Source organism: Stegodyphus dumicola, chromosome 11, assembly GCF_044657685.1.
Source record: "Stegodyphus dumicola isolate Sdum_Otavi_A_Nest chromosome 11, ASM4465768v1".
In the NCBI taxonomy this organism is placed as follows: Eukaryota; Metazoa; Arthropoda; class Arachnida; order Araneae; family Eresidae; genus Stegodyphus; species Stegodyphus dumicola.
The window spans coordinates 148,929,278-148,948,102 of NC_140778.1; the positions used below are offsets into that span (position 1 = coordinate 148,929,278).

At 30.6% G+C, this 18,825-nt stretch overlaps 1 protein-coding gene across 3 annotated transcripts in view; it reads right to left on the reverse strand.

Annotated features, from left to right (window-relative positions):
* LOC118194100 (cyclic GMP-AMP synthase-like receptor) overlaps window positions 1-16,366 on the reverse strand; it is a 40,725-nt gene extending 24,359 nt beyond the window's left edge. The window contains exons 1-3 of one of the 3 annotated variants that reach the window (XM_085827313.1): window positions 15,725-16,366; window positions 11,967-12,246; window positions 1,905-2,105 (exon numbers count right to left, since the gene is read on the reverse strand). In XM_085827313.1, the coding sequence (XP_085683439.1) occupies window positions 1,905-2,105; window positions 11,967-12,246; window positions 15,725-15,735 (492 nt within the window). In that variant the 5' untranslated portion in view covers window positions 15,736-16,366. The remainder of the gene's footprint in view (window positions 1-1,904; window positions 2,106-11,966; window positions 12,247-15,724) is intronic. The other 2 variants (XM_035365292.2, XM_035365294.2) reach the window with 2 other exon arrangements.
* Window positions 16,367-18,825: the final 2,459 nt, after the last annotated feature.

An 18,825-nucleotide genomic window follows, 5' to 3' on the forward strand; every position in this document is an offset into this window, starting at 1 on the left:
GTTAAACTCATCAATTCGCATGACAATGCACTAGTGAAATAAAGCACTGTTGTCTTACATAATTTCTGAGTAAGCTACTCATACAAATTGAAATAACTCTTGCATTTAAACTTTTATTTCAAATTAAGATTTAACTTGAAATTAATGTAGATAATTACTGAGAGAATTAGATTTTTGTAATGTAGTTTACAGAGATCACTTGTGGTCACGTGATATGAACCGGCGAATCAGTATTTTGAACCATAAAAGCGTAGTAAATTCTTAAATTAATGTCTTTTTACAAATTTATTGACTTTATTTATTGGCCTTTTTACAAAATTTTAAATGATATTAAAATGTTTATACCTTAAAAATAAAACATTCTTAGAACTAACATTTGTTAACATATTTTATGTGTATACTGTATGTTGTTACCAATAAAGTCTGCTTGGTGAGATTTGCGTTGATGAAACCAAAAAATACCTATTTTTGTCTGACATTTCTGGAATGCGGCATAGAGCAGGGGTTCTCAACCAGTGGTATGCAAAGAAGCAAAGTATTTTTAATTATTAAATTCAAAAGTTAAAACCCCAACATCCTGATTGAGTTTTTTCTCTAACACTTGTAAATTTATGCGAACTGAGCTTTGTTCAAGAATGGCGGTTTTAGTAGTACTTAGTGGTGTTACTAAAGATTTTCAATTTTTGTTTAGATAGTATACGTTAGTCAAAAGGTTGAGAACTGCTGGCATAGAGCATTGTCATGATGAAATATAATACATCAAAGATTGGTCAGTTCTGGGCAATCTGCTTCAATTTCTGCTTTTAAAAGCTGCCATTTGGGAACAGCATTTTTCCAAATTTATTTTCTGATTTGATGTCAACAATTCATAGAATGCAATTTTATCTTAATTCCGTTATATATAAAGCATTACTCGTTAAACATGCAGCCCCCTCTCAATGTTACAACAGGAGGTTCCTTTGGCTTATCTATAATAAATTTCTTGGGACATTATTATATAGTAACCACTTAGCATCTCCACTAATAAGCCATTCCAGAAAAGGAGTTTTTTAAAATTTTTTCAGCAAAGAATTATATGCCAAAACTCAAGCAAGCATATTGTGTGCTGTTAAAGAATGGGTACTCACACATTGTAACTTACACACTCAATCTTCTTCAAATGATCATGTACTATATTTTTTGGAATATTTAGTTTGTCTGATAGTTTGTCTGATTGTATACTGGATTTTCAGAATTGAGTTGCTGATATGGATTTTGCAGGGACAGCTCCATTTAATAAGCCCTTGTTAGAGCATGATAATTCAGAGCAGACACCATTTTGAAAGCTGATATTTCTCTGCTTAAACTTTTCAAACTACCTTCCAGCTATGCCATCAGAAGCAGCACATTGTCCATATATACCATAAACTTTACACACAGTTTGACTAGCACTTTTCTCCTTGTTTTTAAATAATATGACGAAAAAGAACTTTTAGGTTCTCAATTCTTAGCCTTACAATAAAACAAAAATAATATCACAACACTAGAATTCTAGAATTATGAACTGTGAACACAATATTTAAACATCCACTTTGATCAGGATCACTCCCTATCAAGAGTAACAAAATAATTAGAAGAAAACTGCAGAAACTTTCAGGATTACCCATGCTTTCTCACAAATACAACAAACACTACAATTTACTGAAAACATGCCATTTGGTAACTACCATAAACTGATGTATATTACATATATACAGATAAAAACTTAACTATATCTTTTGAAGCACAAAATGAAAAACAACTTTTACAAATTACTTACCATTTGGTAACTACCATAAACTGATGTATATTACATATATACAGATAAAAACTTAACTATATCTTTTGAAGCACAAAATGAAAAACAACTTTTACAAATTACTTACCTGCAAAACTCCATAAAGTTCTAAGTCTGTGTAAGTTATAAATCCATCTAGAAGTGACTCAAACCACTTGAGAACATTCTGCCCAATCAAGTAATTGTCATCATCAAAAAATGATTTTATTTTTCCACACATTGGAAACTCAGGATATGACTGCTTTAACTGATATGTAGCATATGATAAAGGTACATCTAATTCAGTAACCTAAGTATAATGAAAGGAACATTAAAAAAAAAAAAAAAAAAAAAAAAAAAAAAAAAAAACTTTTTTAAAAAAATTACTAAGAAATACTTGAAACAGATAAGAAAAATTTCATTTGCTAGCTTAAGGAAGAAACAAATGACAATACTGTTCTGTCTATAATAATTTTACAATTCATGTAAACAGTTTATTTCTTTATCAGAAAAAGTATTTACCCAGACTGTACATGATGTGGATTATCTGAAATTGGAGTTTATTGTCAAATGTGGTGGAATTTATGAATTAATGCCCTTAACCTTTCTGAAAAAAAATATAAAAAATTATTTTTATTAATTTTCTAAACTTTTTTCCTCAATTGTTGTTTCTTTTTTCCCTCTTTTTAAATTTTATTAATTTCTTATATTCTCCATTTTACATTGCTTAGTTAATTTCATTTTGCAATTTTCTTACAATTTCATACTGAGAAAACTTTAAACAAGGAAGGAAGGTTTTTGTTTATCAAAGCACTTTTAAATAAGTAAACAAATAAATATTAAGCTTTTTCTTTTGAAAATTTTGATACCCTTTAAATCATAATTGCTCTTTATTTCATAAATTACGGTTTTATATTTTTAATTGTATAATTTCTGCATGCCATCTTACCAGATTTAAATTGGTGATTTATAATCTGGAAAAAACCCTAATCTGGAATCGCCGAAGTCCCAACGAGTCAGGATTATGGATTTTGTACTGTATTAGATGAATATGCATTTAAATTTACACAGGAATGTCATATATATTTTCTGCATATTTCATAAGTAAAAAAATAAGTAAAGTAATTCTATAAAAATATTAAATGCTTTTAGTTAGATATATTATGAATTAAATGCATTTTTACTTCAATCAATCAAATGCAAAAGTAAAAAGATAATATTCTTAAGAACTGTACCTATTACTTTTAAATACCGTAATTTCGCGCGTATAGTCCGCGGACTATCTGTGTTTAAAATGCGAATTTTTGAAGCTGCGGACTATCCACCAGTGCGGATAATACGCTTGTTGTTCACGGTTAAAATCGTTGAAATTTAAAAAACACGCTGTCGTGAACTGCCGATGATCAAATATAAAAAAAGCGCGAGATTCCAAGAAAACATTCGTATGTATCGTATCGATAGTAAACCATAGAGCATAGTGCAGAACGAATGAGTAGTAGCAAGTAGAGCTCCTAAAATCCAGGCTGGCGCATCAAGCGATGCCGAGATATGAGCCAAAGAAAGTCTTGTATGAGCACTCACTTAGCGCAACCAGAGTGTTGTATCCCAGTATCCTTCGCACTGCTTTAGCGCAACTGCCGCATGGAGGTAGGAAGTAAGAAGGAGTCGCCCTAAACAAGTTTCTCCGTACCCTGCTCTGAAGCACCGGCGATCCCTACGTAGTGACAAAAACATTGGGTCATTTACCATTGAGTTCTATGGGATTTGACGCGTTCGGGTGTAAATATTTTGTAATTACGTCGCAAATATACATATAAATGTATATATTTTCTTTTTCTACAACACTTCAGAGTCCTAAGTATGTGAAAACAACATATTTTTAAACAACATTTCATTCTGAACGGAATTAAATGCTATACTTTTCACAGGACAGTTTTCTCAGAATGGTTTAATTTGAATGAAACATTTTCACAAGTTTTCGTTAATTACATTAGAAAAAAAAAAATTAAGGTAATTCGATTTTATTCGGTTAAGGTACAAAATTTAAGATCAAAGCTTATTGTATTATTAATATTAAAATTATGCATTATTTCTTTTCTATTTATAGAGCTTCTTCCTAAAATACTTTCTTAACTATGACATGATTTTTTGGCTTCTTTTAAATCGAAAAATGTAAGTCAATTTATAATTAATGCTCTATTCGGTTCATTTTAAATTAGAGAATTATTAGAAAAATAGTAATAAAATAAGTTTTTTTTTTTTTTTTTTTTTTGTTAAGTATTATTTAAAACTTGTAACTGAGTTATTATAAAATGTAACGGGAATAATTCTTTTAATTATACTTATCAGATTTTTTTTTTACCCTTCATTTCAACAATACATATTCCAAAACTCTTTATTACGTTCTTAAGTGCGCATCTCATAGCATTTGCTTTACAATATCTTTTAACAGATTGCTTTCCAATACGAACAATTCTTGCTTAAATAGTTTTATAACGTATTTGTCAACAGGATTTCAATTTATGTTTACAATTCAATATTAAGGTTATTATATATTTAGATAACATTTATAATCATTATAAATTAGATACATTTAATCATTAGATTTCTTCACAGTACTATCACAGTTGTTTATAAGTGAATAAATTCTTCATTTCAAATACATTTATAAATAATTTAATGAATATTTAAGTATTTTGTCAAAGGCAGATACATGCTTTTTGCAAGCACATGCATAAATACCCATACATATTTCCTATTTATCATTTCTGGCATGTGCAAATCTTTAATTTCTGTGCATTCACTATATTTTTCGTGTAAAGTAATTTACACTAATTTAGCATACACCCGAAAGTTTTACATAAAAAATATATATGAATATAATTTGAATGAAAATTATAAGTATTATTTTTAATACCCACTCAAAGGTCAGTTTTTCTTCAAAATTCCCCCACGATGGCATCTCTCTCTTTAGGCAGATAGCCCTTGCATGCGTTACTCTATTTAATAAAAACTTAATCTGACCTATGTGCCTGATTACAAATATTTTAACATACATAATTTTATATTTACATTTAGCCATCAAGTTTCAAACTTTTCAAATCTTCTAGAAAATAAATTTTGGCTGATCTCTTTTAGCAATTTTCTTAAAATCTATATTTTTGTAGTGCAACAGCTTAGAATTTTATAAAACAAATTCATAATCAAAATCGCTGTTGTTAGTTATCGAAAAATAACCAAGATGTGATTTTTGCGTAAATGTCAGTAAACTATACAAATTGCTATTATCCATCACACTATGAATGTTTCTTTCATGCGAGAGTGTCCCTTTTTCGATTTCTATGGAACTGTCGTGTGTCGAAATACTATCAGAATTTTGTCAAGCGAGCTTCTGAATGTAAACAAAAAACACCCCGTCTGGTGACCCAAGCTTCAAAGTAGTGCTTCACTTCTAGCGCGGAATGGCCCCTCCTCCCTCCATGAACTGCCGAGAGGGGAAAAAGTAATTGATGCGTCAACTCGGTTTTTAGGAGCCTTAAGCCCCGTTCACAAGAGCAGATTCGACCGGTAGCGAAAACCGGTTCTTCCAACGTGTCCCGTTCACATGGGACAAGCATTAACTGCCTCGCCGAATTGGAGGTAGAACTTGGTTGAATGTTTCTTACCTCTCGGGAGCAGGGCAAATGGGGGAGATTTCCCGTACTATACTGCGCGGTTCACTTAATTTTAGTTACTGCTCGCTGGACTGTCAGCGAAACAATCGCGCTGATAGATGTCTGGGGATGTGATAGCATCCCCCCCCAAAAAAAATTAGACAGAACTGTACAAGATACGGAAATTATAGGCAAATACAGACAAGGTTTATCTGATGCTAGGTAATCCAAAAATATCGTTCAAATTAAAACTAAAGTTAAAACAAGTGCATATCGGCTTCAACGCAAAAAGGGACTCGGTACCTTTTGAATGATTTTTTTTTAAATTTAAGCATTTTCATCTACTTAATAATTATGAATCATCCATTTAATAATTATGAATATTATTAAATGGTTTTGTGAGACAAAATAATTTTGAGCTGAAAAAAAGTTTTTGCTAGCATTTTTTTTAATTTAAATTTTTGAAGAAAAATTTTACGATTAAAATGTCTTTCTTCTCCTACAATTTTCAATGTCTCCCCCCCCCAGTTTTTTATTGTATTTATTAGAGTGTTCTTAATAACTTCAAGGAATGATTTTGCAATTAATGAATTAGTTTCTGAGGGGGGAAAAATACACTTTTATCTAAAATCTTTAAAACAAATATGATCTCTGTCACATTTTCATTTCAAATAATTTTTTCCGAAAGTATTTTGCAAAATCCATCCTTGTTTCTATAAAGTATATAATTTTATATAAGCAGTAAAAATAATAAAAAATTTAATCCATACCTGTATATGTTTTAGGAGTAAAAGGATTTATTGGAAAATGTGCAAAAGTTTCTCAGTTTGCATTTGCAGTTTAAAGAATTCAAACTGTCTAAATAGACATTTAATCATTTCAAATCTTTAAAATTTTATTACTGAATTTCAATATACACATATGTATATAAATCAAACCTAGTGCTATTTATTCAATTGGTAAATATAAACATAAATTACAATCCTTTTTTTAAAACCTTATGTGGCCAGAAAAATTGCAAAAACTCATAAAACGCAAGCAGAATTTTTCTTTACCTGTTTTTGTTTCGTAAAACACGTTCAAAACAATTTTAATACATTAATTACTTATAATATTGCTGCGTGCATACGGGTTTGTAATAGATTGATAATAATTTTTAATAGTTGTCATTGCACTCAAATCCGATGATAGCTTAATTAATTTTATTTTATCAACATAAACACTTCAAAGTTCTGGAATTTTCCACAGAAATACTCGTACAAGTGTTTAGTATATCACTAAGTATAATCAGTAGTTATGCTTCAATCTAAAGATCTAAAGAACGTTAAACACAACGCATCTTAAGAGAAAGTTAATTCAGAAATATCTCCAATCTCACGCTGAACTAACAACTGGTAACAATAACAACTTATATAGCGTAAATAATGTCATAAAAATAGTGTGGTATAATGAGATTATTACTTTGAAACCGATGTTTCGAATTGATGCCCAAGAAGAACCAATATTTTCCATTCTGCTTCATTGCATATCTTTCAAAAAAGTACAAAATCATCCATTTAATTTCCTTTATAATTTTTTTTAATGCAAAAAGTTTGTTTTATAAACTGTGAAAATGTCGGAAGTTTGTAACCGATATATTTTTAAATAGGAAATTTTAAAATTAATGGGCGTCAAAAAGTCTAAAAATCTGAACGATTTTCAAAAATTCTACCAAAATATTTTTAAAAAAATTACGCTAAAAATTTCATTTAATTTTTTTTCTTTCACAGTGTGTTATGGTGCAAACTATAATATTCTGAGATTCTCAGTTTATTTGTTAATAATTGCAAAAAATCGTTTCAACTTTAAATTTGAAAAAAAATCTAATCCTCTAAAAATCAAAAGCGTGACACCACATCCACAAGCAGTGTATGTACAAAGTTTGAGTTCTATATCATATCGGGAAGCAGTTTAAAAATTCATTACCATCTTTTAACCATAGCGACAAGCACCAAGAGTGAACTAAATAACAGCTTATAAAATAATAATAATAATTAAAAAGCATATATTTTTCAGGAACCATTACGAAAGTACAAATTACAAAATTAACAACAGTAAACCACGTTAAAAATGTGTGAACAGTATCGTAAATGTAAATGTGTGAACAGTAGTGAAATCTGCCAATTCGGAGACGTGATTGTTCATAGAGGCTTTAGGTGTAAAGGGGAAGGAAGACGGTGGTCTTCTGAACGGGTCCTAAAGACGAAACTCTTTCATGTCTCCTTTTTCTCCCCTTGCTAACGGCAGCTGTGCGAAGGAGCGTTGCATGTGAACGGGGCTATAGTAGCAAGCAACCTCCTTGTTCTAACCTCCTTGGTAGCAAGTACCTGGAGTACGAAAAAAAAAAGCGTGATTGGTTTACTTATAGCGTGGTTTGGGCAACTCCGAGTGAGTGGGGTCGAAGGTCACATTTCATTACCACTTATCACGAGTATAGCACGTTGCACAGTATTTTGTTTTCGTATTTTGTCTTTCATCTTCGATAACGTTGATGAAACATTGCCGGAGATTTACTGCTGAGATTACTGCTAACTCAAGGTAGTTGACAAAGGTGGAAATAGAGAAGCGGGCCGTTATTGGTTTAATCCTAGTATTCGGTGCACACGGGATTTGGCTACTTTTGGCGACTTTATGATGAGCAGTGAAAACGGGACATATACGATGAGTAGTTAACGGGTCATTCAAAGAAAATATGTAGTTAAACATAGTATATAGTATATATATTAAGTGTGTATATACATATACTATGTGTGTATACTATATATAGAGACGTTCTTTGGATCATTTTTGGTGTTGGCGATAATTTTCAAAGTCGCGCCAAGGCTGCATCGTATACTAGGATTTTACCCCGTTATTTTGAAGTGGACGAGAAAGCAGTGAGAAATTGGCGTAAACAAAAGGATGTGTTTAAAAAGCATGGGAATATTGCCGTATTAAAAAAACGTAATTTCGGACGTATAGTCCGCGGACTATCCGGTGGTGCAGACTATCTGACGATTTTTGAATTTTTTTTTTATATAAAATCGTGTCTGCGGACTATACGTGCGAAATTACGGTAGTTTAGTTTGCTAATTAATAGCAGATAGATTAAATATGAAAGAATAATATCCTAAGTTTTCCTGAATGGCAACAGACTCCAATACAATGTGAAACAGTGCAAAATTGTATTTAATTAGCAACAGCCTGTTTGGGTAACAATTAATGAGCATACTCCTGTGTGGGTGAACTTAGTAGCATAACATATACTGATGTAAAACAAAACTGAACATTGGTTAAGTCATCATAAAAAATCTTACATATATCTGCAGTAGATTCCAAATGAAACATAATTAGAAAAATTATGCTGAAAATCAGTAGCGGTGACAGAATGGAATGCACACAGTTTAGGTTCCATTAATTCAATATTTTTTTTTTTTTTTTTTTTTTTTTTTTTGTCCAGAAAACATTTTCCTTTCTTTCAAGAGTTGTGATGAAAAACCAAGAGTGTTGGCAGCTACTTAATAGCAACAGTGAATTTATCAATAATTTTTTTTTAATCAGCCATCTAACTAGTGGAAGTGGTTAAGATCACTGAATACTAATATTTCAATCCCAGATGAATGGCCTAGCTGCATGGTTGGTTTTCCCCATTTGTAACATGACTATGAGTCAGTTTCCATCAGAAAGTCTTCCATGAAAGCATCTGTCCTCTTACACAGATAGCCCTCATGGATTTGCCATAGTCAAATAACCTTAAAAATACCTTAAAATCAGCCAGATTGCCAAGATTAGTATACAGCAATCAACCTAATTGATAATGAGGTCACTATCATAATCAATTACCTTGACATTCAACCATAGCTCTCGGCACAGAAATATCTGAAGACAGCAGAAGGGGTAATCTTCCCTGATGGTGCTTTTCTTAAGGTAGCATTTTTCATGCAAAACAAAATTGTATAGGTTTTTAAGCCAGATGGGCAATCACAGTAAAATGGGTTATGATTTGTAGGGTTATACTCACTACAATTATCTGGGTAGTCATATAGTAGGCAATCTACCACTTTTTATTAGTTATTTATTTTTCAAACTCTGGCTTGCCTTCGTAAGCTGTTTTTTTTTTTTTTTTTTTTTTTAATTCTTATATGCTGGTAAACTGTGTTTTTGCTATAAAAATTACAGTCAAAAGTCGTTAATTCGGACACCCATAATCCGGACCTCAAAGCTACAAACTTTCTGCACATGCGCCGCATTGACGCATGGGCGTAAAACCTTTACGGCTGTGAATATGCGTGTGCGCAAAATACGCTTACGAATGCGCGCTTAATGTATAACGGACGGTATAAGCTAAGCTAAAATTATCTAATTCAGTTAATGTTGCAGATTGCGTTGTTTCTTAATATTCGAATTGGATTTGGCTTATTATTTTTTGCAGACTGTTAGAGCAATTTTATAAATGTAAGCTTGAACTTTCGATTATGTCAAATAGAATTTCTGATATATATTTACTAATATGTAAAGGATCTACAAAGCAAAAGTATGTTTCGAAATCCATTAAACAAAAAGTGGAATTGCTGCAAAAATTGGATAAAGGCATATCCTTTGTTTATCTAAACTTTGTTTATCTTTAACGCCGCAGCGCGCAATGAATTGGAAGTTGATCTGTCAGCACTATCCTTATCTTCAGGGCAGATGTTTTTATTTTATTTGGCTTATAATTCCTTACTAAGTGTAGTATTTCATCTCGATGTACTCCGTCTTTGATATGATTTAAATGAAATTCCTCGTCATTATAATTCGCTTCCAATAGCGAAAAAAGTGACAGAGGTTATTGAAAATGAAAAAATTTCGATTGACAAATTAATCGATATTCTCCACACAGCAATTTTAGGACTTGAACAGCGGAACTTTGTAACTGAACAAGAAATTATGTCTGTTTATAGAATTAAAGAGAATGTATTATCGCATAAAAAACGAAGCAACTTAAACAACTTACATTGAAAGAAATGTTTAATAAAGTAAACAAATAAATATTAAGCTTTTTTTTTTTTTTTTTTTTTTTTTTTTTTTGCAAATTTTGATACCTTCTAGAACATAATTGTTTTTTATTTCATAAATTACGGTTTCATCTTTTTAATTTTATAATTTCTGCATGCCATCTTACCAGATTTAAACTGATGATCTATAATCCGGAATCGCCGAAGTCCCGACGAGTCTGGATTAACGACTTTTGACTGTATTGTATTATGTTGTTCTTATCTTTTGGTTAAGTTTTTATGCTTTTAGTTTATTTGCATGCAATAATTGTAGAATTATCAACAATTTAAAAGTTGTTTAATAGCAGCTTAAGCCTAATTTTTTTACCATAGCAGCCATATTTGTTTACATTTGAAACTTAGCAGAATAGTGAATTATATTATTATGTCAATTTCTGCACCTTTAGTGTCTTTTTGCAGAGTGGGACCAAAAGTAAACTTTCAGTTATGAGCACCAAAAAATCTGATTTCTTGCCCGCTGGCCAAATTGTTTGTTTTTGTGTAGAAACTCTAATTTTAATTGCATATTTTTTTAATTGTTTTAACAGTATTTCATGTTTTATATTTTTCAATTTTTAATTAAGATATTTTGAGTTTTTTTTTTTTTGTTTTTTTTTTTTTTTTTTGTATTTTTGCTTCACTGCAAAGGGAGAACTGAACATGCGAAAAACCACAAATACACCCATGCAGCCAGCCTGTTCGCGGGATTCGAACCTTGGACCGAACTACCAGTGTTCAGCGACGTTACCGCTTGGCCACTGGTGGGCCTCTCTTAAAGGAATAACATACTAGCAAGAATATATGAGGCATATTTCTGGGCTTTAGTAAGCATTACTGAGCATGGAGAAGAGCTCTCCCTTTTCACATAATATTTCTATTCCCGTTTCTAATTCATATTACATTGACATTTTGTAAACTTGTCACTAATTGTCATTTAAAATAATCGTTCTAAATATGGTAGTAAAAGTGTAAACTGTTCATGGTTTAGTTAAATTGGTATTTTCTGATTATCCGCATCCCCGCTTTAAATTTTCAATAGAACTGCATGCAGTTGGTATATTTTGGAGTATGTGCACCCCATAACAACAAATAACCCACCTTTTATCTCACAAAATGCTACTTTTTATCATTATGTATAAACTTATCACTACCCTTCAGATATAAAAATAGCCAAACAGACACTTTTTACCAATTCACAGAGTTACGAATGAGTTGACGACTTTTTATGGAAGTGCAGATAATCAGAAAGCACCCTTAAATTTAATAAAGAGTAGTTTGTAATTACACTGATATTAATTTTGCTCCTGAAGAAGAAGGAATTGTGTCTGATCACTTTCGAAACTGGTAAGAGTTTTATTCAAAATCTGCACCAAACTATTGCTAATTATTACTAATTTTCCAAAAGCTATTACTAATTTTCAGTCACAATTTCTAGATAATTAATAATCAGATGAAAAATAAACTTACTGAGTATCCAGAATCAGGCAAAGGGAAGGAAAATACAACATTGACATCAAATTCAGTAGCTTCCTTGACCCGTAATCCTTCAAAATAACTGCCAGTTAAGTAGTAATCTTGAAACAAAGTGCAGAATTCGGGACTTTTCCTTGAGCAGAAAGACTTAAACTGACCCAAAAATGACATCAACAAGTTCTTTTTCAGTACATGGGTATGTTCTAGAACAACTTCTGAAGCATAAATGTGCTTCAGGACAGTGCCCAGTTTGGCATGGTTCCTTTGTATTTCACTTAAAAAAATATTAACAGAATTATGAAATAGAATAAAAAACATGTAAAATCATCACACTATACCAATTTATTTTTAATGCTTTAAAAGTTAAAAAACAAGAAAAGAAAAGGGAAAAAAAAAAGAAAAACAAAAGCCTAGAAATAATTAGTTTTTTTAATGATATATATTTATATATAAAGTCAAACTGTACTTTAATGAACCTGGTTTGTAATGAGCCTCTGAATATATAGTGGAACCTTAAGCACCTCTATATACGAGAAATTCGAGATACGAGGAAAGTATGAGCAAAAAATGCGTCTCTAAATATGAGCATCGACTCGAGTAACGAGCAATCAGCCAGGCTGTTGGTATTCGTGGTGCTATTTTCTGATCAAGCTGGACTCGGATAATCCCCTTATCTGATAACTCGGTATTCTCTGATCTACGAGTTTATGCGCTTGTGAATGAATTGTTTATTATGTTTAACGTGAAAATAATCCTTTCATGATGCCTCCTAAGAAGATCGTTGCCTCAAAGAGTGCTGCAAAGAAAAATAAGGAAGCCATGGCCGTTGAAATTAAAGAAATCATAGATAAACAAGCGTAGTGCAAGAGTTATGAAATTGGCAAAGATTTAATGGCCTTTCAACATCGACGATCTGCACTATTTTGAAGAAGAAATTAAGAAACTTGATGTAGGCAAAAAAGTTACCATTACTTTGAAGCACGGTCAAAAACTCCTAGAAGCTGTTGTTGGTGTGGATTAAAGAGAAGCAGTTAAGGTTAGTGTTGGAAGCTATCATAAAGGTAAACTACAGTTATATTATTTACCAGTGTTATTTATTAGAAAAATTTATTTTTACATTGATATTTTTGGATTTCCATTCTTTTCAAAGGGGGAAGTTTGTTTCTAGATATGAGAAATTCACTATACGAGCTCAATGCTGGGACGAATTAAACTTATTCCACTGTACAAAGGAATCTTTTGTCCAGTTTTGTATACACTTTGTTATTTTGTGCTGCTATTGCAAACTACTAAAGATAAAAAAATCATATGCAACCAACTATATAGATATCTTTGAAACTTTTTGTATTTTTCACATTTTTTCCAGAATTTCTTCAAGTTTTATTTAGGATGTTAGGATTCTCATTCCATGCTTAAACACCTTTACAAATATACCTTTATGATAGCTTCCGTTATACCGTTATGATAGCTTCCAACACCTTCATGATAGCTTTTTTTTTTTTTTTTTTTTATACTTTATCCCACATTTTTCAATGCTCCAAACAAAGACTATGCAAAACAGGCATGAACCCAATCTAGGAAAAAAGGGTAAAACAAGCAAATCTTATCTACCAAATGGCATTCTACGTATATCATGTACGTGATCATTAACCTAAAGAAGCCAAGTGGATTCTTTGATTCCAATCAAATTCTTTGACTGAAGCTCAAGGTTGTTAATCAGATTAAATGATGGACATTTCAAAAGTTTCACTATTCGGGGAAAGAGAAAATAGTGAATCTTATGAGTTTGGGTTATACAGTTGATTCATCTTCTGAGGAATGAACATTTTTTACCCTTATTTTTTTATCCAAAAGAGCTATTAGTCACAAAACCTGATTTTGTGTTATTTTACTTTCAAGTCTGTAGCCATTCAGCAAAATATAAGATAAAAAAATATTGATGCATCTAATTTGTGATATTTTTTTAAGACTTTAGTAAATTGCATTTGCTTTAGTTGAAATACAATTGATCTAGTATTCCTTTTAGTATTCAATATATTTCCTGCCAAACAAAATAACACAGTGCTGCTTTTAAATTGTAAAGTCACTCAGTCTGTGAAAAAAATTGCCCAGTTTGTGATGGAAATGAGGAAAAATCCTGCTACAGCAAGACTGTTTGTTGTTGGTGAAAGATGGAACGGATAATGATTATTTATCTATGGATCAGAGTAATAATTACGATGAAGACAAAACAGAATTCAAGTATGTACCTGAAGATATAATGGAAGACGAACAAGATAAATTTTCATGTTATCCGATAATGAGAATTTTTAAATTCATAAAGTATATCCTTTTTTTTTAAATAAACAAAATCTAGCTACAGGGTAAAAACCAAATTTTTGTACGGCAGCTTTTTTTCCCCTTATTTTTAATGTATCATTTTTACATCTTGCGTATAATTCGCACTTATAAGTTTCGACTTTATTTTTTGTAGTAAAGTGCATGTTATATGTCGGAATATACGGTATTTAACAGTTTAATGTTAAATTGAAGCATATTTTACATTAATAATCATTTCTTTTTCCTAATCAGTTAAACAAGGAATCCCCAAACACTTTTGATAATCAACTACTTCTAATTTTCTATTACCTACTTACGATAAGGTTTTTAAATATACGCAAGTGTGTTCTTTATAATGGTTGTTTTACAATATACAATGCACTTATATCGAATGAGATGCAATATAATAAAACTTATGTAAAGTTAACAGATTTAATCAAATGTGATGGATATGCTTGGTGATTTTTGGCATTATTAACAATTTTTAGTTAAGATTTATGACTTTCGGTGTTAAATCTCTACAAAATTCTAAATCTAACGTATTCATTTTAAGATGGAATTAACATGGCAAAAACCAGCATCAGCTATACATAAGCTTCAAAATGCAAGCAAGAATAGGAGCATGACATTAGAAAGTTTGAAATAGTTTTGTGGAACATTAATGTTTGTCCAAAAGTAATTTAAAATCATGTTTTTATTAAGAATCTGAGTTTCGGTATCCACCCTTAATTTAATAAAGTCATCTACTGGGATTCGGATTATTCAGTTATGGCAAAGCACACGAGGGCTATGTGCCTAAAGGGAGGGATGCCTTCATGGCCCATGCAGCCAGCCCGTTCACGGGCTCGAACCGAACTACCAGTGTTCAGCATCTTTACCGCTCAGCCACTGGTGGGCCCAAGTCATCTACTGAGTTATATTTGAATTTTCATTTTATGCTGAAAATGACATTATAATCTAGTTTCCAAAAGATTTCAGAAGTGAAGTTTAAAATCAAAGTATAATTTAAAACAAAACAAGTTTTAAAATCTTCACTAAGTTTTTTATCATTTCACTATACTAACTGCTAAACTATACTTTTGTAAAAATTCCAAAATTGCAATAACTTAAGAAAAAAAGTATATATTAATAATAATATAACAGGAAGCATAATTTTATATACATTACTCCCACTGCTTGTGTTACATTTTATATTAATTCACTTTCAGTAAAAAAGCTGATATTACATATTTTAACAAACAAATCTTACACTTTTACTTTTATTATCTAAATTAATTGAAAGATTAATTTAATTTTGAATTACAGCCTATTAAAATAATAATATAAAATGTTTATATTTCTGAAATTTACTAACTGTGTCATAAAAATGCAACTCAAGTGTTAAAAACACAGTAATAAATGAGGTAGTAATAAAAAAAAAAAAAAAAACTTACCTGTGCTGCATTCTTTTAGATTTATCCAACACCAGTCCGCCAAATTACTTTAGAAAACTGTTGATGCTGACGTATATTTATGAGCAGAAAAACCATCCGCATATTGAAAAGTTTCAGTTTGGTATCATAATTGTTAAAGATGACAGGCCCATTAGCCGGTCTATGTAAACAGAAATCAGCCATGTCTAATTGTTTTGGTTTCGAAATCCAAGAAACGACGGCAAATAAATCTTCAAAGAGGATAATAAAGCTGTAATCCATTATTAAAAATGTTTGTTTCGGTTAACTAATAGAGCAAGATGAGTAAAGAAAATTAGAAAATATGTTAATTATATTAATCAATTACTTTTGGTTCCTATAAAGAAAGTAAGGAACAGCTTTAGTATTGGTCCTTTTGGCGATTTTTTGATTTAGCGACAAACTTCGGTCGCCAAGGTAGACTCGGCTTTGAAAATCGGAAAAAAATGGCGGACTGTCAACAAAACCCGATCTAGACTAAATAACAATCTTAAAAAATAAGCTCTTAATTAGAATAAACAGTCTTTCTCTAATTTTCAACATTTCTACTACTGCTACGATAAATTCCTGAAACACTACCGAAAATGTATTTATGGCAGTGATTAATTAATATTTTAAATATTTTAAATTACAAAATGTAATATTAATGTATTAAATATTAATTTTTAAGTAATTAGTTAATATTTATATTATATTATATTAGTATTTAGCTAATATTTTAAATTTACAAAAGGTTAATTTTTATGTTATGAATAATGAAATTTACAAAAGGTTAATAAATGCATTTCAAACTAGTATATGTTACTTTAGTTTCTTAGATTCTGTTATTAAAAGAAAATAAAAAAATATTTCAAAGTGAAGGAAATCAAATTAAATTATAACGAGTAAATTTTGTACCAGTGTTAGAAATACTTTATGATTAAATTTTGTAAATGGTAAAAATATTAAGAAGTGTGTATTTTTTAATCACTCAATTTATTACAGGTAATTTATGATTATAATTTAAATGTTAAAATTAAATTATCATAATGAGTAAATTTTGTACCAATGGTAATCATACACAACAACAATCATCATAACTGATGATTTCTGTGAAAGATTTGAACAGTCATTGGAATCCACTAGAGGAGGAGTGATAAGCCACTGAACAGTGGTAGTTCAGGCTGGCTATATGGGAGTTTTTGTGGATTGTGTGACTATATGGGAGTTTTTGTGGTTAAAATTAAAAGTCGAATGTTATGTCAACATACTATTGATAAAAGTAATAATACTCAGTGAATGTTATTCATATATAGATATTAGACTGTGAGATTTATAAAATTTGAGAACTGTAAATTATAAGCAATATATTCCATAACCTAAGCAACATATTTTTTATAGTCGGACGAATTATAAAAATGTTATAAAAGCAATAATGAAACCTAATTTTGGTCTATGATTTCATGCAATTACACATCCCTATAGTTCTAATTTAAGAAATTAGGCTAAAATGTATTTTTAGACCATGGTAATTTTGATCATTGCCCATTTTAAGAAACATCTAAAAGTCTAAATTTGCATGTGGTTCCTTAGCAAAGGAAACACCAAGTGTTTACCTCATGCTACTAAAAATGTGTTCTTTTTTTGGGGGGGTGGAATTTATAATATGCAGAGTTGACATATGAAAAAATGTCAAGACTCATGCGATGTAATATTAAAATTTATGCTTTTAATATCACATCACGTGAGTCTTTCATGTGATGTAATATTCACATTCAGTTTTAACTATCAAATTTTGGCTCTCTTAAAAATATTTTAAATGTTGTGCTTTACTAACAACTAAGAAAAATATGCAACTTATCCCTCCTGCCATTAAAGCTTTGACAAAATTCGTTAAAGTTACGTGGACAGAAATGGCGGCATATTTTGCAGCTCAGTATTTAGGGTTACCATAAATAAGAAAGTTATCATAATCTTTCATTTATCGCGACAAAATGTCGCCAAAAAGGACTAATACTAAAGCTGTACTGAAAGGGAAACTACAGAAACTATACTTAAGTTGCACGATTCAGGAACACACGTTCGAAAACTGAAATCATCATAATACAATAAGCAAAGAAACATATACGTAAGTCCAAAATCAATACAAAAGTAAAAACAGTTCATACACTGTAAATTTCATCTACGCTACCGAGAACTCTCCCTCCTACATTGGAATAAATTAAGCACCAATTGATATGCCGGGTTGCTACATTTATCACACACGTGGTTTTCGGGTTGCTATAGTTAGCGCTCTATTACTCAACAAGAAGATTTTGGACGTTGCAATAGAAACAAACAATGATACAATAAATAGCACAAAGTATGTTTATTACCATTTTATTCATATCATTTTTGATTCAGTTTTATTCATATATTATGCCGGAAAATCCAAGTTTTTGTTCAATTAGATTCAAGTGGTAAACAACTTAACTTTTCATTGAGAATCTGAGAGTAACATAATGAATTTCCAACATTTCATTAAAATTCATTATTCATATTCATTCAAAATAAAATTCAATCAGCTGAGTTTTATATCCATTACATAATTTAAATCTATGTTATAACTTTCACTTCATGTAAATTTTCATCAACATATAGTGAAAATAAATGCAATTAGGCGACGAACGGGCTGGCTGCATAGGCGTTTTCGTGGTTTTTTCCCCATGTGTATCGTCTATACGGGCCAGTTTCCTTAGGAAGTCCTTTGAGAAGGACAGGCGGATAGCCCTTGAGTGCTTTGCCACAATCAGATAAACCAAATCAAAGTAATTATATCTTTATTATATGAAAACTTTCAAGCGAAAATATGATACCACGGATTAATAGACTTAAAAGAATAGGGTTAAATCAAGGCCAATATCTAGTTGGCCTTGCTTAAATACCCCACTGTGTGCTTAAAAGAAATCAATTTTGAATAAAAAATATACATAGGTAATCTATAATTAGCACAACAAGTTTATTTGTTAGAATAAATACATAATTAAATTTTGTAAATTGCAATAGCAGAAATTTTGCTAAAGTTAAACCCTTCGGATTCAGAAAATTACTACACCTGGAACTAA